At 48.4% G+C, this 24,064-nt stretch overlaps 9 protein-coding genes and 1 non-coding gene across 10 annotated transcripts; 5 read left to right on the plus strand and 5 right to left on the minus strand.

Moving 5' to 3' along the window:
• Positions 1-101: 101 nt before the first annotated feature.
• TRV_04739 (uncharacterized protein) lies at positions 102-2,271 on the minus strand (the record flags this gene model as incomplete). The annotated part of the gene is made up of 4 exons (XM_003021079.1): positions 102-1,911; positions 1,973-2,007; positions 2,062-2,123; positions 2,157-2,271. 4 exons carry the CDS (start codon positions 2,269-2,271, stop codon positions 102-104), a joined length of 2,022 nt encoding a protein of 673 aa, XP_003021125.1.
• Positions 2,272-3,508: 1,237 nt separating this feature from the next.
• TRV_04740 (uncharacterized protein) lies at positions 3,509-4,541 on the plus strand (the record flags this gene model as incomplete). Its single annotated transcript, XM_003021080.1, has 3 exons — positions 3,509-3,816; positions 3,897-4,170; positions 4,260-4,541. 3 exons carry the CDS (start codon positions 3,509-3,511, stop codon positions 4,539-4,541), a joined length of 864 nt encoding a protein of 287 aa, XP_003021126.1.
• A 941-nt stretch (positions 4,542-5,482) lies between these two features.
• TRV_04741 (uncharacterized protein) lies at positions 5,483-7,765 on the plus strand (the record flags this gene model as incomplete). The annotated part of the gene is made up of 2 exons (XM_003021081.1): positions 5,483-7,636; positions 7,703-7,765. The coding sequence occupies 2 exons, from the start codon at positions 5,483-5,485 to the stop codon at positions 7,763-7,765; spliced, it is 2,217 nt and encodes a 738-aa protein (XP_003021127.1).
• A 482-nt stretch (positions 7,766-8,247) lies between these two features.
• Positions 8,248-9,676, minus strand: TRV_04742 (uncharacterized protein; the record flags this gene model as incomplete). The annotated part of the gene is made up of 3 exons (XM_003021082.1): positions 8,248-8,595; positions 8,681-8,823; positions 8,905-9,676. The coding sequence occupies 3 exons, from the start codon at positions 9,674-9,676 to the stop codon at positions 8,248-8,250; spliced, it is 1,263 nt and encodes a 420-aa protein (XP_003021128.1).
• Positions 9,677-10,846: 1,170 nt separating this feature from the next.
• Positions 10,847-13,620, plus strand: TRV_04743 (uncharacterized protein; the record flags this gene model as incomplete). The annotated part of the gene is made up of 5 exons (XM_003021083.1): positions 10,847-11,049; positions 11,136-11,229; positions 11,326-12,659; positions 12,790-13,325; positions 13,385-13,620. 5 exons carry the CDS (start codon positions 10,847-10,849, stop codon positions 13,618-13,620), a joined length of 2,403 nt encoding a protein of 800 aa, XP_003021129.1.
• A 212-nt stretch (positions 13,621-13,832) lies between these two features.
• TRV_04744 (uncharacterized protein) lies at positions 13,833-15,144 on the minus strand (the record flags this gene model as incomplete). The annotated part of the gene is made up of 2 exons (XM_003021084.1): positions 13,833-14,804; positions 14,890-15,144. The coding sequence occupies 2 exons, from the start codon at positions 15,142-15,144 to the stop codon at positions 13,833-13,835; spliced, it is 1,227 nt and encodes a 408-aa protein (XP_003021130.1).
• A 1,509-nt stretch (positions 15,145-16,653) lies between these two features.
• On the minus strand, positions 16,654-17,985 carry TRV_04745 (NADH-dependent flavin oxidoreductase, putative; the record flags this gene model as incomplete). The annotated part of the gene is made up of 2 exons (XM_003021085.1): positions 16,654-17,745; positions 17,800-17,985. 2 exons carry the CDS (start codon positions 17,983-17,985, stop codon positions 16,654-16,656), a joined length of 1,278 nt encoding a protein of 425 aa, XP_003021131.1.
• A 2,291-nt stretch (positions 17,986-20,276) lies between these two features.
• TRV_04746 (uncharacterized protein) lies at positions 20,277-21,610 on the minus strand (the record flags this gene model as incomplete). The annotated part of the gene is made up of 2 exons (XM_003021086.1): positions 20,277-20,502; positions 20,565-21,610. The coding sequence occupies 2 exons, from the start codon at positions 21,608-21,610 to the stop codon at positions 20,277-20,279; spliced, it is 1,272 nt and encodes a 423-aa protein (XP_003021132.1).
• Positions 21,611-22,357: 747 nt separating this feature from the next.
• TRV_04747 (uncharacterized protein) lies at positions 22,358-23,454 on the plus strand (the record flags this gene model as incomplete). The annotated part of the gene is made up of 3 exons (XM_003021087.1): positions 22,358-22,770; positions 22,836-23,091; positions 23,140-23,454. 3 exons carry the CDS (start codon positions 22,358-22,360, stop codon positions 23,452-23,454), a joined length of 984 nt encoding a protein of 327 aa, XP_003021133.1.
• Positions 23,455-23,836: 382 nt separating this feature from the next.
• On the plus strand, positions 23,837-23,908 carry TRV_04748. Its single transcript has one exon. It is a non-coding gene; the product is annotated as a tRNA-Trp (tRNA).
• Positions 23,909-24,064: the final 156 nt, after the last annotated feature.

Raw genomic sequence — 24,064 nt, forward strand, 5'->3', positions numbered from 1 at the left:
AAAAAAAAAAAAAAAAAAAAAAAAAAAAAAATCATCTATTCACTTAAATAAATAGCCATCTAACATTTATTGTGTCCAGGTCCAGATATCCTTTACCCATTTTACCCATCATTCTTTGCTTGTTTGTTTGTAGGTACCTGCCGTCTGAGGCTTGACGGTTTCCTATCATTATTTTCAGGGTAGTTCTCTTTAGGGGATGGCGATGCAGGGGTCAGGGGACGGGGAGTGGTTGGAGACAATGCCTGTGACGATTCTCTCTGTCCCCTAACCTGTGGCGAATCCTGATATCTACCAACATATTTGCTCCTTGTTTGAGCAGGGATTTCTCCAAAACCTTCATCTGTATCTACGGACTGCGGCTGGTATCTTGATGGAGTACTTGCCACGGATCCATGCTCATTCTGATACTGATAATCTTCTCCGCGAGGCTTCAGTGGACTTTCATCATATGGGTCCCATCCAACTTTTCTTCGAGCTTCAGATCGGACGCGCTGTCGATGTTGTTCGTCTCCACCTGCACCTGTGGCAGACGATTCTTCGAGGAAAAATGTGAGAAGTTCATCTGTGATCGAGAGATGAGACTGTTGCTGGAATTGTTGGAGGGAGGTAAGCCGTAGTAATGTTTCTAGCAACGACAGTGAGGTTCGAATGTTATTGAATAGAGGGTTGGAGACTGTCGATGAGGACATTGGATGGTCTGGAGAAAGGGGCACAGCAACGTGACTTGAGGATGACTCATGTTTATTGGGAATCCTCAGCTTTGCTAAGTTCTCGGAAAGTTCATCTTCCTCTGTGATTGTAGCAGAGGCTGCCTCTGGTTCATCTTCTTCATTATCATCATCCTCCGATTCCGGCTCCTCTTGGTGAACCTCGAGGGCTATCCACTCTAGATCAAGGCTTGGGGGGAACCGCCAATGTTCAGGGATGTCATTTTGGTATTGCACAGGATCAGAGGGATTATGAATACCCTGCGATGCCATCAGTTGCGCATTGACCTGTGCCTGTTCATCGTCATACGGCTCCTGTTCATGATCGTGGTTATCCTCAGGGTCGAAGTACCCAGCGAGGTCTTCTCGTTCAATCATTCCTCGTGGAGGTATCGCATTTATATCTCTCTTTAGGAGAAGCACGGGATTATTGGCTTCACCCTCTGTCCCAATGTTTAGAATCTTTCCTGTGTCTGCGTAAAAGATCTTGGATATCTGGTGTACAGGGATAACATCCCTGATGCCGGCCTGGGCCACACCTTCAAAAGGCCCCGGCTTGGGTTCATCATCTTCGAATGAATGAACTCTTCCATCATCAAGATCTTCAATGATAAGTATCTGGTAAGCAAATTCGTCTGCTCTAGCCTCTCCTCGAAGGTTGCGTTGATCTCCGTATTGATCTGCAAGAACCACATCGATAGGTACACGGCATAGCTTCACTCTAGCCTTGTGTATAACCTCTTTCCATGTAGTTTCTCGGATTCCCTCTTCATCCGTGGGTCGAACGTGACCTGCAAAAAGAAGATATATGGATAGCGTGAAGGTGGGACCAACTTGCACGGAACGGTTTGGCGTTAAAGAGAACTGAGTGTCGCCAGCCGTTAAAAACGTACTAGCCTGTAGCAACCGTGATGGTGAGACGGTAGAAGGTAATGTAGTTGATAGCCTTGCCCCTGAAGTGGTGATGGCTAGGTTTATGAGCGGTACTGCATCCTCGATGCGATCTAGAAGAGTCCTTATTTCTCTTATGACAGAATTTATCTCAGCATCAAGTTGTGCCCGACGCTTGGCCGAAGCTCCCTTCCCATGAGCTTCTTCGTTACCAACGACCCGGGCTAATCTCTGTCCTAGATTCTGAATGTCTAATCTTAACGTTTTTGTAAGATTGACGGCAGATTCAAGAGACGTGTTTCCTCTTGCTGCACTGTAGTTACACTCACATTAGGGCTGGACAAGCATAATATGTGGCGGTTGTGTAAACCTACATGAGTTCAATCATATCAATAGCAGGAGATATGATCTAGTAAAGTCAACGGAACCGTTTTCTCGCAGAGGAAAGCGATAGCGTACTTACTTGTATCTTGCTTTGCAGACGAATTTTGAGAGATCGTAATTCCTCTCGCTCGGCTCCATCGACTTTCTACCTCTACCTGTTAGTAGTAGACAAACCTGGGAGGATAGGGTATGCTGAAGCAAACAGGTAGCTCACCTTGAGGAGCTTTGAAGATTGGCGTATTGCATATGTGGCAGTTATGGCGATACCAGATCTGCTATATATCAGCATTCTCCCTTGCCCTCCTTTTTGTATATGAATTATCTAGGCTAATAATACCTGATAGCATAGTTCATAGCCTGCTGGGTGACCTGTGGGTGAAAGGGTCAGTTAACCGGAACACTGTCTTCCACCGGGGGGCATAATAATATATTCTAGCATAGCTGAATCACCTACTTTGGAAAGAAGAAGATCCATGGCTGCAAATACCCCAGGTATCTACCATTTATAGTAGGAAATATCAGGTTTCCCAGAGCTCTATCTTTTTGGAGTCCACGCGCCGCCCAGATGTAGCTTCTCTGACACCGCTCCAAATGTCACAGCCGAGTAAAGTAGATATCTATAGCAAGTTCTAGCCCGTTAAAGATTAAAGGCGACTTTCATGCATGAGATAACTACCTGGGGGTATGTCGTTCCTGTCAAATCTACCCCCTAGTTATCCTGAGGGGCGAACAAGCCGTATAACGAGCTAGTAATATGAGGTAAGGCGAGCGATCAAGACCACCTCGGAGCTTCTGCCCGGCCTAACGGCTCACTTCTGGCAACTTTCAAACATCACTTTCGGCCCGCCTACTTTGTCTTCTTTATCTTTACCTTCCTTTCCCTTTTCTTCGTCTCGTCTTATTATTCTTTTTTATATATAAAAAAAAGTAAAGAGAAAAAAAAAAACCAAAAGTCAACACGCTGACTCAGCCACTAGTTAGACAAGCACTGGAACTAGCCCCAAAGCGGCAATTCCAGACGTCCATCTCACGCCGGCCTCGGCGGCAAAAAGAGCTCGCGACATTTCTTGCCGGCGCTTTAACCCGCACCAGAAACGTCGGGTCTGACTCTTGACGACAAACAAGGAAATCCAGGAGTTTTTCTTTCGCTATCGTCGCCTTCTTCTTGTTCTACCATCTCAACATCTGCCAGGGCTATGCATCGTGGACGGGAAAAGCAGGCCCTTCTCGAAATCTACACAGGAACCAAGCTGTGAACGGTTGCGCATTGCTTTCAAATTCGCTAGTTAACCAACACCTGCCAGCTTAGTTAACTAAGGCCTGGAGCAACTCCCCGCTTTTTCCCACCGGACAACCCCATCTCCCTCTGGAGTTCCATCAACCGTCCGTCTCGCAATCATTAGGACGTTGAAACAGCTTTGAGAATAACGTGCTGCCTGGCTGTGCCTCCTCTTACTTTATCACTCCGGCTCATCCGTTCGCTAACTGGGCGGGCGCCGTGGAAGTGCCTGCTGCTTGTCTTCCTAATGGCCGGCAACAGCGGGGAGCCACAGCAAGCCGTTGACGGCATAGACGGTGCCATGGCGAGTTCAGCACAAGAGTCCTACTCGTTTCCGAACGACAGACTAAAGAAGGTCATGGATGATCCGTCAAAGACTCCCTTGCTACTCGTTGCCTGCGGTTCATTTTCACCCATTACCTATTTACACCTACGTATGTTCGAGATGGCGGCAGACTTTGTCAAATTCAGCACCAAGTTTGAGCTCATCGGAGGCTATCTGTCTCCTGTATCAGACGCATACAGAAAGGCTGGTCTTGCCTCTGCCTCACACAGGTTGGTTTTTCTGTCATCCGTGGTTTAATCGTTGTCCGAACTTCAGTGATTAATACGCGAAATGCTCTTCGTGCGTATAGGATAAACATGTGTCGATTGGCCGTGGACAAAACCTCAGATTGGCTGATGGTCGATCCCTGGGAGGCTATGCAGAAAGAATACAGCCCAACCGCAAAGGTTTTGGACCATGTCGATAAGATCATCAATCATGACTATGGCGGTATAGACGTCGAAGATGGCACAAAGAGACCAGTGAGGATAGCTCTACTTGCCGGAGCTGACCTGATCCATACTATGTCGACACCAGGAGTTTGGAGCGAGCAAGATTTGGATCACATTCTTGGGAAATATGGGGTAGGTTTCTTCTTCCTCTTCTTCTTCTTTATTATCCGTTCTTAATATCTTAATTAATTCTTGAGACTAACTCGGTTAATCTATCATAGACATTTATTGTCGAACGTAGCGGCACCGATATCGATGAAGCCATTGCTGGCCTGCAGCCATGGAAAGAAAACATCTATGTCATTCAACAACTCATTCAAAATGACGTTAGCAGCACCAAGATCAGACTATTCCTTCGACGAGAGATGAGCGTTCGCTATCTAATTCCGCGCCCTGTGATTGACTATATTGAGGAGCACCATCTCTACGAAGACGAGGGTAATAACGCTTCAAGCCCAAATCCCCAAGAGAAAGGGAAAGGGAAGAGTACCCCAGCAAGCTAGAGTTGTTGTTTTTTGGCTTCTCTTCGCTTAAAATGCAAGCTCGGGCCATGGAGGCTCCTAGGCTTCGTGCTTTGACCATTTATCAGTTAGACTGCTGTATCAATTTGGGAATTCCGCCACAAGGCATTTGTGGTCGTTGGATAAAGGCTTCCTTTCTACTTTAGAAGTGATTTGATACCCTATGCGGTAGACTGGGTTGCCCATTACATTCATACTGTTCGATTTCCTTTCCTTGCCTTAACAATCAGGTGCTTCTACAACACTTGCACACCTCTTGACCGATATATATTTAGGCCCCTGCCTCAAACCCATCCACGAAAAATAAGGAGGAAAAAAAAATATGGCACTCTTGGGATGGAAGTCGTTCTGACCCACAGCCACTTGTTTCAGCGGTTGGTGGCCTGGCTGAACCTCTCTGACAGGCTCGACGAGATAGAGACGAATAGTAACGGACCTCCTCTTTCATCCTCAGGGAGTCGCCGACTGATCGCGTGGTCTCATGTTGGTCTTCTGGCGCGTGATTGTTCTGCTCCAACATACTACTGCAAAACGGCCTAGCTAGCATACCGTTCCTGCCAAAGCATTTTGTACTACCGAGCAAGTACTTGCACTTCAGCTCTGTGTTTTAGTAGCTAATAGACTTTGTTTCAACTTCATTACGCCATTTCGTGATCTTTTCTTTCCGCGCTGTCTAACGTTCATTATCGGCTTTCGTCTGCTCTCGGCGTAACAACTGAAGGCTTGTAGGCGGGTCGGGTCACGGGACCACCGCTGTCGGGCCCGTCTTATCAAAAGATCTTCCGCTTTTTCAACATCCCACTTACGGCCACCCAGCCTCAAACACACGAGCAGTGTTTTCACGCCTACAGACCACCGGATAGCTACATTCATCCTCTCTGAGCCTCATATCCATATCCCCGATAACGCCTCCGGTCACCAATATGTCTGCCCTCGACTCGTGGGAAGACGACCCCGCCGCCCAGGATGAGAATTTGTCCAAAGAAGCACAGCAGAGCCTGAACCTCAACCAGGCGCCACAAGCACAGCAACAGCAACAGCCGAGCTTCCGCCCCCAGGTGGCTTCATTCCAGCCTGGTGCTGCTACATTCCAGCCCGGAGCTGCTTCATTCGTCCCCGGCCAGCAGTTCCAGCAGTATGGTGGCTACCAGCAACAATACTATCCGCATGCTGGCGGATATGGGGGTTATCCTCAACAACAGTATCCTCAATACAGCCAGCATTACATGCAGCAGCCGGGGGGCTACCAGGGAGGTTACCAAAGTGGGCAGCATGCCGGTTACAACCAAGGCTTCAACCAGTATCAGCAGCAAGCCCCTCCCCCGCAACAGGAACAGTGGCAGCCACCGTCGACGGCTGAGAAATCCAATCCTGCTCCCTCTGATGCCACCACCGATGCCACCACCGATGCTACCACCGATGCTGCCGCGGCCGCGGCTACCCCGAAACCGACCCCATCAGAGTCCTCCAAGCCATCGCCAGCATCCCAGCCACCCAAAGCTAAAGTGTTAACGATCGGCGGGGATATTCCAAAGTCCAAGGCGCCTGCAGCCAGCGCAACGTCTGCTACGGAAGCGCAGAAATCCACTGGGCCTGCAGCCGCAGCCGCAGGAGCCAAGGTTACTGCCACGAAAGCTATCGAAAAGACGGAGAAGAAAGGTGCTTCTTCGCCAACTCCATCATCCGGTCGATCATCTCCCGGTCGTGCTGACAGCAAGGCTGCAAACCGTGATGCTGATATTGTTGCAAAGGAACAAGCAGCGGATGTTGATGAAGCTACCCTCAAGGAAATTTACGGAGAAAAACGAGAGCACGTTAACCTTGTGTTCATCGGCCATGTTGATGCTGGGAAGTCGACATTGGGTGGAAGTATCCTATACTGCACAGGGATGGTTGACGAACGAACAATGGAAAAGTACAAGAAAGAAGCCAAGGACGCTGGACGTGAGACCTGGTACCTTTCGTGGGCCCTTGATTTGACCAACGAGGAACGATCGAAAGGCAAGACCGTAGAAGTAGGCAGAGCCTTCTTCAAGACGAGTGGAGACACACCTGACGGACCTATGACACGACACTATACTATCCTGGATGCCCCTGGACACAAGTCGTTCGTCCCTAACATGATTGGAGGTGCTTCCCAGGCTGATGTTGGAGTTTTGGTCATTTCTGCTCGAAAGGGTGAATACGAAACTGGTTTCGAGAGAGGTGGCCAGACCAGAGAGCATGCATTGTTGGCCAGAAACTCCGGCGTGAAGAAACTGATCATCGCAGTTAACAAGATGGACGACCCGACCGTCGAATGGAGTAAGGCTCGATATGATGAATGTACGACGAAGATTGGCAAGTACGTCGAAGCTTTGGGTTACAAGAAGTCAGACCTCCATTTCATGCCCATCTCCGCTCAGAAAACGATTGGTATCGATAAGCCTGTTCCCAAGGATATTGCTCCATGGTACGATGGCCCCGGATTACTTCCATACCTTCACAACATGAAGATGCCTGAACGAAAGATCAACGCGCCTTTCATGATGCCGATTAGCGCCAAGTACAAGGATATGGGAACCGTCATTGAAGGCAGAATTGAATCTGGCGTTCTTAAGAAAGGGTCTACCTGCATCCTTATGCCTAACAGAACCGAAATTACCGTCACAGCGCTATACGGTGAAACTGAAGATGAAATCCAAACCGCCACATGCGGCGACCAGATTCGAGCCCGCCTTAGAGGCGTGGAGGAGGAGGATATTCTCCCGGGCTTTGTCATGTGCTCTCCCAAACGACCCGTACATTGTGTAACGGCCTTTGAAGCAAAGATCCGTATTCTCGACTTGAAGAGCATCCTCACGGCTGGTTTTAACTGCGTGATGCATGTTCATTCCGCCATTGAAGAAGTTACTTTTGCCGAACTTCTACACAAAGTACAAAAGGAAACTGGACGCAAGAGCAAAAAACCACCTGCGTTTGCTAGTAAGGGTCAAACCATTATTGCTCGGTTGGAGATTGCTAGCGGTGGAAGTGCGGTTTGTGTGGAGAAGTTTGAAGACTACAATCAGCTTGGACGCTTTACCCTACGTGATCAGGTTCGTTTCTCCAAAATATCTCTTCGCATAGTCTCAAATGGTGCTGTTCAGCTAACCTTGAAGTAGGGTCAAACCATTGCCATTGGAATGATCACCAAGTTGATCACCGATCCCACCACCAATGCTTAAGTAAATCAACTAAACGTCACCCAAAAAATGGGGGAGGGGGGAGCTCCATTTGGTTAAATAAATCTACCAATGGTATCTATGATTGATTCTTCACATCTCTTCAAATTTCTTTTCTTAAGGGACTGGGGCATAAAAAACGGTGGGAAGGGGTAACCAATGCTGCTTTGTACTCGACTTTGTCACCTCTCACGTCTAGCGAAATACACGGAAAATGCTATTAGAGAATAGTTTTTGGCCACCATACTGTACTTAGGGAAAGGCCCAGCATGCCTTATATATCTTTCTATCCTACCGGGATAAGAAGCCAAGTGGGCTCCTTCGTATAACATGCATATATCCGCTGACCAGGCTGCATTAGCTCCACGTCAAATGAAGCTTCCAAAAAAATGAGTAATTTCATGATACTGTTATCAATTCATTGTGTACACACCAGATAGGAGGGTAATGTTTATTCATTTCTTAGCTACACTAACCAGTCTCTACTATAGCTTTGCAGCCTCCAGCCTATTCTCAGTAGCATGGTGGGATTTCTCCTTTAACCATTTCTCAATCACTCCGGAAAGTAATAGTACCTGTTCCACATCATTTCCAGAATGTAAACAGACTCGTACTCTCTCGGTCCCTACTTGCACCGTGGGCGGCATGATTGCTCGAACCATCAGGCCTGCGTCCTGGCATGCCTTGGATAGTTCGCGGGGGTACTTGGTTTGGAGAGAGAAGATAGGCGACGTAGGAGAGTGCTTTGCTTCAAATAAGGAGGTATCCGATGGGGAAAGCTGCATGAGCTTCTCATGGAAGAGCTGGATGAGATCCTGAAGATGGAGTTGCAGCTAAAAACAGACGGGAAGGAGTTAGGAATTGAGGCCAAATGAAAGCGATCGACTAGTAGTTATGGTCAGATAAGATATATATTACCTTTCGTGTTTGCCCTTCTTCCATCAATTCATATGCTGTGCGGACTGCGGCGAGGGAGGGCATGCCTAAGGCGCTGGTGAAGATAAGAGGTCTGGCATAGTTGATTAGATATTCTCTGACAAGCGGGGAGCAAAGGATGATAGCTGTGGTAAATCGTGGTTGTCAGCTGTGTCTGATCGCCGGAATTTTCGCCCAAGCCTAAGATTTAAGGTATGAGAGAGTACCTCCATTGCTAGCCAGCGCCTTGCCGAACGTATGCAGTCTGATAAGAACACGATCTTCCACGCCTAGCTGTTGCACAACACCGGCGCCATGCGTGCCAAATACTCCGGTTGCATGAGCTTCATCCACTATAACGTGTCCGTTCCCGTGCGGGAGCTTCCTCTCTAGCATGTCCAGAACCTCCCGTATTGGGGCAAAGTCACCGTCCATGCTATATATCGACTCCAGAGCGACAAACACATTCCGTTGGCCGGCCAGCAGCAGAGGGTCATCGATAAGGAGTGCTTCGAGCACCCGTTCGAAATCCTCGATCGAATTGTGAATGAAGGGAGCTAGTTTCCTGGCTCGAGAGAGTCGCATGCCGTCATGCACGCTGGCATGAATCAGCTCGTCGTAGATGACTACATCTCCTGGCTGGGGGATACATGCAAACACCCCTGAATTGGCATCGAAGCCCGAGTTGAAAATTAGGCCACACGGCGCATTGTGAAAGCTGGCAATCTGCTGTTCGAGCTGCTCTGCATAAAGGGAATTGCCGTCCAGCAGCCGCGAACCGGTGCTTGCGAGAGGAAGCGAGCTCGAAGCTCTGGCGAGGTTGCTTAGGAACCGGCTTCGAAAGGTCGGGTTAGTCGAGAGAGAGAGAAAGTCGTTGGAAGAAAAGTCAACAGCGCCGGTTGGTACAACCTTGAGCGAACGAAGGGTTCCCTTTGATTCCCGTCTCTCGAGAGCTTCTCTCAGCGATCGCTGCAAATTGCTTCCTGGCGGTCTTAGCATCGTCTTATGCTCTCTTGATCTCTCTATCTTCTTCGCATTGGCCTCCTCTCTCTCTCACTCACTCTCTCTCCCGCAACGGCGAGACCTGTCCGCGGTGCCTGCAATGGGCTTGATTAAATAATGTATCCATCTGATGCACGCAAACAACCCTGCTGGCTTGTGTTTTATTTAGTTTGATGCTCCTTTCTTTTTCTTGTCCCTTTGACTTGGCTGTGGACCTGAGATATAAAAATTACGTCTCGAAACCAGAATTGTAAACCTTCGAGGGAAACCGGCACCTTCATGAACAACGTTCTTCTTTGCTTTTTCCGTTTCTCTTGCTGTCCCTCTTTTTCTTCATCCATGCGTATTTTTCCATGCCGGCTCCCATTCGTCCTAAGGCGCTTTCTGTTGTGCTAAATCTTTGCTTTTTCCCCCTTCTGCCTGCCGGCCCGGGGGAGGGACGTCATCTCCGCAATAATATCATAATGACAACGCCAGCCAGCGCAAGGCTCTATCCCCTGTACCGGCCAAGTTAGCTCCAGCTTTTGTTAAGCAAAAAAAGAAAGAAAACAGACTAAAGCCAGAAAAATACATGCGTAACTAGTTAGTTATCGGCTGTCAAGGGCCGCACAGAGTAACTCAAATCTGTTGGGCCGCAGAAGAAGAAGAAGAAGAAGAAGAAGAAGAAGAAGCCCGCCCCGGAGACAGGCCCGCCTTACTTGGAGCCGAGGATGCGTGTTTGGAGCCGGGAAAAAGGTCCCGCTGGGTGGAGGGAAAGGAAGGGAAAGCTGCCAGGAGGGATGCCTGGCCGGAGGATGTGCGCTTGAGATCTCTGGAGGTTCCTCTTCTTTCTTTCTTTCTTTCTTTTCTTTTTTTTTTTTTTAAATTCCTGCTAGCTTGACCTGTTAGTTAGTGGGCTTTTTTGTGTCTCAGGGATCCCGCTGGAGGAGAGGACTTAAAACAGTTACAGGGAGCGTGATACCTGCAGTGCAGCGCACAGTGCGGGAGGGGGTCAGTCCAAGCAAGCAAGCCAGCCAGCCAGCCAGACGGAGGATGGATGTCAAGGCCCAATTGACCGAGTCACAGGCCTAAGTAGTTGCTCTTCTTCTCCTTGCTGCGTTGGCCGTCGTCGCTGTCCGCTGCCGTTGTTTTGCGGGCTGCCTCGAGAGTCGCGATAGTTGAACTGCGATGCTGTCGTCGTCGACGGTGGCCGCAGGGCTCTGGCGGTCGTCCCGCGCATACCAGGTGTACGCCGCAAACACTGACATCGGCAAGACGGTGGTGTCGGCAGTGCTCTTCAATGCGATTCCTGCGTACCGGCCGTGGGCGAGCAGTAAGCTTCGGTTCCTGAAGCCCGTCAGCGCTGGGCCGGCCGCAGAGGCTGATGACAGGTACGGTGTAACGCTCGCCAGCGAGATGTACCACAACATTCATAGACGAACACACACACACATTGCAGGCGCTGACGGTTGGACAGGCACATATCTCGATTCACCAAGGGGGTCACGACCGCGTGTCTGTACGGGTATGACCGTCCCGTGAGCCCGCATCTCGCTGCCAGAGATCTCAAGGTGAGGAAGCACGGCAAGGGAGACGGCGACAGCAGCATAGAGGGAGGAGAAGGGCCTCTCTAGATGTATAGAAATGTCGGCTGATCATGGATTTAGATACCGCATAACGATGAGCTGCTAGAGAGCATCAAGTCTACTCTCAACTACTGGGACCAGGATGGACCGAGTTTTGCACTGGTAGAGTCGGCTGGCGGCGTCTTGAGCCCTGGGCCGAGCGGCCTGGTGCAGGCAGACCTGTACCGTCCCTTACGGTTGCCGGTGATTCTCATTGCAGACCACAGGCTTGGAGGCATTTCCGCATCTATATCAGCCTACGAGTCATTGTGTATCCGCGGGTACGACGTTGAAGGCATTATCCTCTTCCAGGATCAATTCTATCAAAACCACGAGTACTTGAAGGATTTCTTCAGCCAGAGGAACGTCAAGGTCTTCTCGCTGCCTCCTCCTCCTCCTCGTAAGGAGAAACTAGATAGCGAGACTGCTAGGCTGAGGGACGAGGAAGCCATGGCTTCGTTCTACGAGAAAACTGCCAGGCACGATGAGGTGTTTGGCCTGATTGATGAGCTCTCTAGCAAACATACTGAACGCTTAAATCGGCTCGATTCAATGCCAGCAAAGGCCAAGGAGGTCATCTGGTACCCGTTCACCCAACACAATGGAATGACACCAAAGGATATAAGCGTCATTGACTCTGCATATGGTGATTGCTTCCAAACCCTGGCTCGTCCGGAGAGCAGCACTTGTGAACACGTACTGCGACCAACATTTGACGGATCCGCGTCATGGTGGACCCAGGGCCTGGGGCATGGTAACCCGGAATTGGCTCTCACTTCGGCCTATGCGGCGGGTAGATATGGACATGTCATGTTTGCAGGAACCATCCACGAACCAGCTCTCTCCCTGTCTGAACAATTGCTGAAAACCTCGGGTAACCCTCGTCTGCAGAAAGTCTTCTTCACGGACAACGGTAGCACTGGTATGGAAGTTGCTCTTAAAATGGGGTTACGAGTGTCTTGCACTAGATACGGGTGGGACGCAAGCAAGGAGGACATTGGAATAGTTGGCCTCAAGGGTAGTTACCACGGTGATACCATCGGAGTGATGGACTGTTCAGAGCCTTCCACATATAATAAAAAGGTGGAATGGTACAGGGGCCGTGGCTATTGGTTTGATTTTCCAATGGTTCGGATGACAGACGGTGTTTGGAAAGTTTCTGTTCCCCAAGGGCTGAAGAAAGAGCTTGGAGACGATGTATCATTTCGAAACATCTCTTCTGTATTTGATTTGAACGCTCGCAAGGAGTCCAGCATTGCCGGACGATATAGAAATTATATCAAAAAGACACTAGAGAACGTTGTTCAAAGTGGCCAGAAGCTCGGTGCACTCATCATCGAACCTATCATCCTCGGCGCAGGAGGGATGTTGTTCTGGTATGTCTTTGTTTTTTTCACACCCGCTCTTAAAACTCCTGTTTCTCTGCATATACTGACGTGATATTAGCGACCCCTTATTTCAACAATCACTTGTCCAAGTAGTACGAGAAAATCCCCACATATTCAGCCAGTGTCACCAGCAGCCTCCTACCTCTCCAGACTCATGGTCTGGTTTGCCCGTTATCTTTGATGAAGTTTTCACTGGCTTGTACCGCCTTGGCCGCCGGACTGCTGCATCATTTTTGGACGTTGATCCAGACGTTTCAGTGCATGCAAAGCTACTAACCGGCGGCTTGATGCCCCTCTGCACGACTCTAGCCAGTAATGAAATCTTCGAGACCTTCGATAGCCCACACAAGTCCGATGCACTGCTACATGGCCACAGTTACACAGCTAACCCTGTTGGTTGCTCAGTTGCAATGGCGTCTCTCCGGGAAATGGAGAACATGGAGCATGCCGGATATTGGGATGAATTTGTGCAAGATTGGAAGCGAACTACAACAACACCAGCCGGCAACAATGCAAGGAGCCTTGCCCAGCCCGAGGTATGGAGTTGTTGGCCACAGGCTCTTGTCACAGATTTATCTTATGCAGATGGCGTTGAGAGCGTATTTGCAATTGGATCTGTCTTCTGTATTACACTCCGAGATCAGCATGGCGGAGGTAAATCCAATCCTATTATACTAAATATAAAGGAAAATGATAGCTAATCTTTCTACCAGGATACACATCCAATGCCGCAAGTGGTCTGCAAAAGAAACTGACGGCTGGTGAAGGGTCATTTAATATCCATTCCCGAGTTCTGGGAAATGTACTCTACCTTATGGCCAGCGTCACCTCGACGCGAGAAGTGCTGTCCAAGGTAGAGACTTTGTTGCGGAAATCTCTGGTCGAAGAGAATAGAGAATGCAGCGTTCAGGAGGAGGTTGCTGTTCGATATGCAACCCTAAGATGTTGAAAGAATAAAAAAAAAAAAAAGGAATGAATAGGATAAAAGTACATAGCCTTTCCCTGGATGGTATAAAAAAGGGGGTTTTCTATAAATGTATAGATATAGCCTACAGGCACGAAATGATGATATATTTTGGTCATGAATATACAAATCAGCGGCTGGACACAAGTGAAATGTTAAAATAAGAACAGCCCCAAGTGAGCAAGATGGAAAGGATTCTATGAAGCTGGGGCTGCAGCAGGCTGGGCCGGTTCGGCAACAACGTTGCTAACTGAAGAAGATTGATTTTCCGCAATTCCCTTGTATTCTCCACGCTCAAAGCTCTTCATGGGATAGTATCCCCATTTGTCGAACATCTTCTTATCCTCATCCCAACCGGTACAGTCGGTAGTAAGCATTCGCTCACCGGTGAAGATGGCATTTGCGCCAGACATGAAGCACGTAACTTGCTGCTCCTCTGTCAAGGAGATGCGGCCAGCTGCTAGACGAACGATGGTGGCAGGAAGGACAATTCTAGCCGTAGCAACTGTTCGCAGCAGCTTGTCAAATTCGATCATCTTCCTGTTACCTAGAGGAGTGCCTTTGATAGGCACCAGGGCATTGACAGGGAAAGATTCTGGATGAGCAGGCAGGGTTGCAACAGTGTGAATCAACCCCACACGGTCAGAGTCTTCCTCACCAAGGCCAAGAATACCGCCAGAGCAGACATTGATTCCAGCATCGCGGACATGACCAAGAGTCTGAATACGCTCATCGTAAGACCGGGTAGTGATGATGGAAGGGTAGAATTCTCTGGATGTATCAACGTTGTGGTTATAAGCAGTCAGGCCGGCCTCCTTCAGCTCCTTTGCCTGTTCGCCATCAATCATGCCGAGTGTGACACAGACCTCCATGCCCATCTCGCGCACACCGCTGACCATCGCCTTGATATTCTTCAGGTTGGACTTGCGGCCACGCATGTCACGCCATGCAGCACCCATGCAGAATCTGGTGCTCCCATTCTCCTTGGCAATGCGAGCAGCCTCCAGGACAGAGTCAACACTGCTTAGTTTTGTTGCCTTGAGGCCGGTATCGTATCTTGACGATTGAGAGCAGTATGAGCAGTCCTCACTACATCCACCGGTCTTAATGTTCATCAACGTGCACATCTGAATAGCCGCCGGATCATGAAAGTTACGGTGAACAGCGGCCTATATTAAAACACAAGAGGAAGGTTAACCATACAATTCTGCGCGTCACCTTGGCTCTTCCTAGTTACTGGAATGGGTGACATACGGCAGCAAAAGTCAGCTGGTTAAGGGGAGTCTGGTATATCTGGGTGATCTCCTCACGGGTCCAGGAGGTACGGGGCGCGCTGGCCGCAATCGCATCCTGCAGTGCTGCCGGCAGCGAGCTCGTGGGAGATGGTGCGACTGCGGCTGGAGACGAAGCAGAAGCCACCGGCTTGGGGATGCTGCTCTGCACCGTTCCATAGGGTCTGACAAGGGCCAGCTGCCTCGAGAGGCTTCTGGGGAGAGATCGAGCAGCCATTGCGACGCTATGTGTCTGTCCTCCTCGCTGCCTGCTGGCGTCGAAAGGGAAGAACGATGGTTGTCGATGCAGATGCGCCGGTGAAGCTCGCTGTTCGTTCGATGGAGTTGGAGATGTCTAGAAGTCGGCGGGAAACAAATCAGGCCAAAAGCAAAGGTAAGCAGACCACGTGAGCCGAGTCTTTTTCGACGTCCTCCCTCGTTTCTTCTTTTTCTTCCTCTCCTACTTCGTCGTCCCGCGCAGCCAGCGGGATAAGCAGCAAATCGAGGCGTCTGCGTGCAAGATCCTAGCGGCCCCGGCAGACAGCTAACTAGTTAGTTAGTCCACCAGTTGAGTGGAGAGGAACAGAGACAATGGACGTATGAACAGGGCGAGAGGATTCGGGCCATTTAAACTATGGTCCAACAGTTTTGTGCCCTTTCATGGAGGGGCATCGATCCCCTGGCTGCCTCGCCTGTGAGTTCCAGGGATTCATTCGTCAGCCACCTGGCTACAAAGGCTGGCCTGGATGGAGTCGTACACGAGGGGGCCACTGACAAGCCCAGTTTCGAGCTGGTACACGCAGCGAGTATCAAGAGATACTCAAGTACAGGCAACTCGGCATCCCCTCAGATGCTGGCAAAAAAATCCGACTGTAGAGAAATGGTCTCGTTGACCCCTTCAGTTCATTCCTTACCCCACGGCGGGTCATGGACATGGCATGTCCCAGGCAAGGCCCTTGCTGGACATTTCAGACTTCTAATTGCTTTTTCTTTGCGTGATTTACCGGCTGCGCTTTGTTCGCGTTGGCCCTGCCGGACAGACTCCGTGAAGGAGCCAGCATTATTGTAAGAGGCCCTGCCGACTATCCGTGACTGAAGGTAAACAAGTATTTGGTTCGCAGAGAGCATACCATTTCATTCTAAGGACTTGGGACACTCTGTGGTGAAGTTGTTACATATTTTGGAATTGGTTGGATGTATACGTAGAACCAGGGTTGAATTGCCCATAGATCAGAAAAAACCATAACCTATACCATGTTGCATGCCCAGGTACAAGGATAGGGAGTTTTGCTATGAACACTTTATCAAACTGAATGTTTCTTCAGCTTCTTCAATTGACATCGTTGGCTCAGCGGGATCAAAGAACCGTGTGCGTATCGTTTGTTGTATTGATATTGTAAATTACGACCCATCATTTTTAGCTTCCAAAAGAAAAAGAAATATTACCGGCGTTTTCGGATTACAATACAGTCGGGTTGCTTCCCCGAAAGCTTAATTTCCATGTGAAAATCGATGGCTTTTTCTTTTCTTTTCTTTGCTTTCTTTTCTTCTTCTTGCAGGAAGCGAAGACGGAGCTTTACTATATTATTGAAGGGTGAATAGAATTCTTTATGATGATTTGGATGGGAGTTAATACTTATATCAGTTCATTAATACATCGCTCTATTTATCAGCTAATTTCTTAGTCTAGCCATCTAAGTATATACTCAATCTAATGTAGCCTCAGTTCCGAAAACAAACTTGCAATCTAGTTCTTCTGTGCAGCTTTCAAATATGTAGTAGATCCTCTTCCTCCAAAGGGCCATGACATTTGGTTGGCAACTTTATGGTCAACCCCCAGCTCTTCGGCAAAAGACCATACAAGTGAAGGATGCTTTTGGAACCAGCGACCAACGAGAGCGTAATCCAGGCCGTCCTCCTCTAATAGTCGGTTAGCGGTTGTGCCAGTGGTGATGTTTCCGACAACGCCAACGAGCATCCGATCACCAACAGCCTTCTTGACGGCCTTTGCCATCGGAGCATGATAAGGCACGCCAGGTAGTGCGCCCCTCACTTTTTGGTCTGGGTGATTGCCGCCAGAGCTGATGTCGATGAAGTCAACCTTGCCGCCTTCAGCCAGTACCTCGGCAAAGCGAACTGTGTCCTCCACCGTCCAGCTGGGTAAGTCGGGCCGGGACTCTTCGAGCCACTCGGTAGATGAGACACGGAGAAACAGAGGCATGTCTTCAGGCATATTTTTGCGACAGATGTCGACGATCTCGTTGGTGAGGCGCATTCGGTTCTCAAACGAACCACCGTACTCATCAGTTCGGTTATTTGAGGTTGGGGACAAGAATGACGACAGTAGATATCCGTGGGCATTGTGGATTTCAATAAAGTCGACACCGGCAGTCACAGCACGACGCACGGATGCACCAAAGGCCTCCTTAAATTCTTCAATATCTGCTTTTGTCATGGCCTTCGGCTTCCCTAGTCGCGGACCCCAAGGGATATCACTTGGGCCTTTAATATTATCTGGCCAGCCACCCACATTCTCGCGGGCGAGGTCGCCAGACGACAGCCATGGAGCAAACGTGCTGGCTTTGCGGCCAGCATGGCCAAGTTGGATGCCAATAACCTGGCTTTGGCTATGAACAAACTCGACGACCCGCCTTAGAGGCTCGATCTGAGAGTCCTTCCATAGCCCAGAGTCTTCAGGGGTGATCCGCCCTTCTGGGAGGACGGATGTGGCCTCTACCATCACAAAGCCAGCCCCGTGGATCGCAATACTGCCAAGGTGAGCCATGTGCCAGTCGGTAAGATGGCCATCTGGCGATGAATATTGACAGAGAGGCGCAAGCTATGCCGCATATCAGCAATCCACGATCTTGTGTATATACATTGCTTTACTCACTCCGATGCGATTATGAAGAGTCAGTCCTCTTATCTTTAGAGGTTGGAAGAGCTTTGGCGGGGCCGAGCCATTACTCTGAGGGTTCGCCGCCTGGCCTGCCGGGGGACTCTGATACGGGGTGAAATAGCTGATGCCAGGAGCCGGCGTGTTTGAAATGTTTTTGATATCGATATCAGAATCGCCCATTGTTAAGCTGTTCCGCTTCGTATGTCCAAGTAGATTCGTTCGTAGTACAATGGCTTTATAACACGAGTAACTAATTAGCCGGTTCTCTTGAATGCAACGGCCTTTTTAACTAGTTAAGTCACGGAAGAAAAAAAAAGGCAAAATTGACAGGCAGATAACTAAGAGGGGATTTAGAATGATAACATAGAAATAAAATCAGCACAAGAGTCTGCGACTGGCGTATGGCTTTTTATAGGGAGCGACGGGGCTTCAGACTGCCGTCGCAGAAAGGAAGAGAAACCGATGAGCCCGAGACGATGATGTGATTGCTTTGAAATCAGGTAGTTATTACTAATGGCTAGTTAGTTAACTAACGAGCAACCAAGAGACGACGCAAGATAGGGGCAAACTGGCAACTGGCAACTGGCAACTGACAGGATTGAGTGCACAGCGTCGATGCCCTGCTCCCAGAGCCGTGGATGGCTCTGCTCGACTGAAAAGTGCAAGGCAGTTAACTAGCTGATTAACTACACATAACTAGCCAACTAGTTATACTAGGCGGGGCGTTCTCAGGGGGATGATGACACCGAGTACAGCGTCCACCGTCCCAATGGAGGACTAACACAGCATGCGCAGTTCAATATCACAACCCGCTTCCAGCTGCCTCAGGCTCGATTCCTTTTCCTTTTCGAAGGCTTAAGTCATGGCGACAACAACAGCCTTAGCCGCGTCTAGTTTTCGCTGCTATTCTTGCCGCCGTTGCCTGAAAATTTTGCCACTTCAATCGGTAACTAACTAGCTACTGGGCTTTTCTCTCTACCCGGTTATCATCATCGCCGTGGAATGGACAACTATGACTTCTGCCATTCCAGCCTCTGGGGCCTCATGTAGACCTCACTCCTAACCGTCGCCAACGAAGGATAGCTAGACCTTAGTGCTGATGGGTTCTCCCTTGAAAACGAGAAAGCACGCTATCGATCCATGGATATCTTCCCAGGCTTCTGCTATAATCCTCTCTTCTGCACTGGCCAGAGGCGTGTACGCTCTGTACCAGACACAAAGCTACCGCCCGCCCGCCCGCTGGGCAGCTTGTTTTTCTTGTTTTCCAAATTGCTCGGTAGGACCAGCTTGGCTTCGCTCTGGCTCTCACCATTGGAGGTGCTTTCTTTCAACGAAGGCATGTTTGCCTATCAGGACGGGCAGCTGGAGATCCTCAATAAACTTGCTTCGCTCTCGAGAGTTTCCTAAGCAGCAATTCTCCCAGAAGATTGAAATGCAGAGGCTCTAAGCCACAAACGCCGAAGTAGGATATACGCCTGACCTATCGGCGAATTTGGAAGGCGTCAATTTTCATATATGCCCCTTCGAGCTTATTAGAATAGTAGGACGAATTGGAAGCGGCAAATCATCACTCACTCTTGCATTTTCCAGGTCCCTCGCAGCAAAGAAGCGTGCAATCGAGATTGATGGTGTGGATAGTTCACACATTAAACCGCATGACCTGCGCAGTCGCTTAGCTATAATACCCCCTTAACTACCCCATACTATCCTCAGGGCCTACTGGTTCTAATTCATATCTTTTTGACCAATATCCTGATTCCGTGCTTCAAACAAGCTCTGTAACTGATCTACTCTGCCCCAGAATCTTCATTCCCTTATTTCACACGAAGGCTAAAACCTAAGCTAAGGCGAGAAGCAGTTGCACTGCTTTTGCACGAGCCATGATTACGCTCCCTGATATCCTGGTCTTAGATGAGGCGACAAACACTAGGGATACTGAAACTGATGCCTTAATGCAATGAAATATTCACATCGAATTTTGCGGCGTCACATTTCCTTCAGCCGAAGCCCTATTCTCTAGCTCTTCTCTCTTATTGCACGAGTTAGTTTCCTACGCATATTTGAGATTTTGGGAGGAGGCAAGGGAGATGTAATCTCGCTAGTAAGAATGAAATACGCGCGATACATTTCAGGCCTATTTAAAGGCCAAGGGATTTTCTTAAGGCTATATAGACGGTAATAGGAAAAGACAAAGCAACGAGGGAAATATATAGAGTTTGTGAATATGAATTTGAACTCCCTGAAGAAACAAACGGCTTCCAAGGATTGAATTTTTGACAGGAACGGGCAACCGCCACCAGAAGTCCTGTAGGGGCTTCTGAGTACATCGACTGCTGCAAATTCACGGGGAATACCAAGTTGTCGATCAAGGTCTGCACAGGCTGTCAGCGCAATTTTCAATGATACAAACCGAGAGATAGCTAACCGTTTGGGATAACCAGTTGTGCATAGCAAATAAGCAGCTTAAAAGCCTAATGTAGGAGCTTGCCACCCTGTAGGACGAGTGCGAGAAGGATGTTTCCAAATTCTTTCATTTCATTCTCCTTCTCAATATCCCACACTCGTACCTCGTGCATCTCCAATAGGGATATGGTGGCCACTGCATTTGCAGTATTTTTGAGGTAATTGACATAATTACTGTCATACTTAGCTATGACTAACCTGATTTCCTGGCGTTCTTGCAGAATCATTGCGCGTCTAACAAATCATATATTAGAACTTTGGAATGAAAGGGAAGTGCACTTCAACTCTGAACTCACCGATATGGCTCTTGGCTTCCCGGCTCATCTGGTTCCTCATATATCCAAGCTGCCATTTGGGCAGTGGCTTGGTAAATGACACGATTGTTATAAGCCCGAAGTGTTGGTTTGACCTCGACGATCACCGTAGATCGTATGTCTGTCTTTCTCAGCACTGGCTTCGATAGATGGCCATCAGTCCTTGCTTCGAAGAGGAATGACTTCGTTTCCCCGGCTGTATCCGGAGATTTGCCAAATTTGAACCCCTTTCTGACAGGGGACCACTCGAGTTCCACCTCTGGGTGATGCATACAAAGTGTGGCCAGGAAAGCAATCAAAAAGCCGTTCACGATTTGCTCATCTTCCACTTTGGGGAATGCCTTGCGGAAGGAGTTAGGGCTCATCTGTACCCAAGAATGTGCATGAGAGCTATCACTGCCGGTAATAGAAGCTGATTCGTCCTGATCGTCTTTCACCTTCCCTTTACCCTTTATATCCTCATCCGAGCTGTTGTCACCGGCGCCTTCTTTGATGCTTAATTGCTGTAGCATTTGTGCAAATTTATTGGTACCCATAGACTGGTCCAACCCTTTCCTCTCCGCAGCCGCTTTTGTCGGACTTTCAAGAAATACCTTGTAGTCGGAAGATCGAAGCCGCGATGCAATTGGGCTAAAGTTGACGTTTTTATCCTCTTCCTCTTCTTCATATTCCTCTGGAAGCCTGGTTACCTGGAGACGGGATAGACAAACGTAAGAGAATGAACCGAGCCGTGGGACAGGCATTGTAGCTTGGGAGCCCAGGTTTTTGAGATATTTCTGCCAATCATCGTATTCCCGGAGCCACTCCGTCGCCTTAGATATGGTTTTTATCCCCCAGCTTTCTATTGTACCTGGCGAACGAGTCACCCAGAAACTGCGAAGCAAGAGATACTGCTCTTCGGAGATCTTTGATGCTGAATTGCAAGTTTTACTGTGGATACTCTCGTTCTTCAGTTTGCATTTTGTTGCTGCGGAGGTCCAATCCCCTTTGTTGACCGGAAAGGAAATAATATCCGTTGAGCCAGGCATATTTTTGGATCATGAAAGGAACGTTTTGTGGGCAATATAGAAGTAGTAGAAATGAGTTTTGTGGAATTTAAGATTAGAGTAGATATTAGGAAGGGTTGCCATGTTTTAGGGGGAATTCCATCCTGCTTAAGTAGCCGCTCCAAGTGTAAGCTCTGGCTATCCTGGGAACAGAGTATACGCGCCTGTGTGGAGTAGATATGCATATTCTCTATGGTGTTCCCCTCGCCCTTCTTTGCTTCTGAATGCTGGAGATCAAAGTATTATTCTCTTGGCTCGAGAAACGCTTGAACCCCTGGCTCAACTTCAGCGCTAAGGTGTTTCTCATACCTGGGCTTGATGTGCGTGGTTGGCTTCCACCGCATAGTTAATGGTCTTATTACTGCAGTGCGTGGTTTCAACAATCCATGTTTCCTGTACGAATATAAGCATGATTGGAGTCTAGGAAAACTTCTTTTTATAGCCGGCGCTTAACACACTAATTTTAGCAACTGATTCCTGCCGAGAAGTTTAATTTAGGATTTCTTTGACGAATTTGTTATCGGATCCCAAATATTATTGGGTGCGTTGGAAGTCACGTTACGTTGCCAAGCCGCCATGCGAAGATAGAGCGCGTCTTGAAGTTATTTATTTTGATTTCTCCAGGCACCACCATCTTATCCACTCCTATAGCCCCAACTCTGTCACTGTAGACCTACCTTCGACTTGAATTTCTCTATACTGACATCTGCAACATCTTCATTACTTGCCATGGCTGATGCAACTGAACCGGACTTTGCAACGTTACGCGCGATCGTTAAACGCAAAGTTGATGATCATGAAAAGCTCAAACCGCTTTTCAAGTACTTACGAGGGGCGCACGATGAAGAGAGCATCTACATTTCACAAGAAAAAATGGAACAATTCCGTATACGCTTGTCAAACATGGACCTAGATGAAGGTGGCCGTTTCTTTAGACCTATTACGATGTCGGAATTCAAATCCTGGAACTACGACGAGAGGCATGAGAGGGAGATCGACTGGGATTGTGAGAACTGGCGGATGCGAGATGCTGAAGCCATTTACCATAAGTGCTGGGACCTAATCAAGTCTGAAATACCAGAACATGCTCAAACTGAGGAAAAGATCCTCTTTTTGGACTATACCCCATGGCGCAGCGTCATGTAAGTCTCCATTTTGTTATATCACTGTGTGCTAGATTTCTTAATCTAATAGCTTGTATGAATAGAATTCCTCATACACGGATGGGGGGTAACTTTGCCAACTTCTTTCCCGACGAACGGACAGATTGGGTGGCCCAAACCGAACTTGATCTTTACGAGAGCCGTCCGTCTGATAGTCATGTCATCTCGTTTTCTACACATGGCCTTCGCCCTGATAAAAGCGTGGAATCAAGGCTTGCTCGAAGTGAAATATTGGTGGCCCTTGATATAATGATGCAACGGATGCTATGGCTCCCACATATCACTAATCATATTTTTCCAGTATGCTTATCAATCTGCTCCAACTTTATCTTTTCTAACTGGTTTTAGGTGCTCATGATTTCCTGCTTTAACCGACAATTCCGTGCAAATGAAGTATACCTTGAAAATGGAACATTGCACTTCAACTGTACTCCGTTCATTAATCTGGAGACATTTGACCAGTATAAATATCAGCTGCTAGTCCGCTGGTCATTGGCCCAGCCAATTGGTACAACAACTACATATCCAAATTTACAGAAACTGCCAGATGGCTTTGAAAAATTCATAGCTCTGGGAGATGGCAAGCGGAAGATCAAGAAGCAGAACGCAAAGCCAACACCTAAACCGGCGGTAAAGAGACTAGAAGAACTCAAAAGGAAATAACCCAATATGGTTCCCCGCCATTTCTTGATTCATTTGATGCTTCTTGTCTACGAATATGGGTGGTGTTTTAATTATCCGGCATTTTCATTTTTATGACCGATATGAGCAGAACTCGGGGCCAAGCAATTGGGGTTATGTTTCGGTGCAATTCGTTTGGATACGTCTGTAATAATTTTTATACCCCTTTTCAGTATGGAGGTTTTCCGAGTAGAACTATGGCGTCGACAAGAATTCAGGAACCTTGAATTAATAAATAGACTTAATGAGACACATGATATAGAATTGTCGGGTCGGGTGGGTGCATCTGCGAAACGAAGCTCCGGGGGGGAGGCATATCCAGCAAGATCCATGATAATGTTTGGCTGAAAAGAGACCCACTGACGGACCCGTGGCGCAATGGTAGCGCAGCAGATTCCAGATCTGAAGGTTGTGCGTTCAATTCGCACCGGGTTCATCTTCAGAGCTGTTACCTTCTCGACTTCTCGTCCACTATTTTTTTCCCCTTCGATTTTTCTCTATCTATTTGTTTATTTTGTCGACTGTTTTTTTTTGTTTGGATCGAGGCCGAGGCCGAGGGGGCAATTGATCACGTGAGCGGGCTGCTGATTAA

Source organism: Trichophyton verrucosum (assembly GCF_000151505.1).
Source record: "Trichophyton verrucosum HKI 0517 chromosome Unknown contig00366_1.f1.exp, whole genome shotgun sequence".
NCBI lineage: Eukaryota > Fungi > Ascomycota > Eurotiomycetes > Onygenales > Arthrodermataceae > Trichophyton > Trichophyton verrucosum.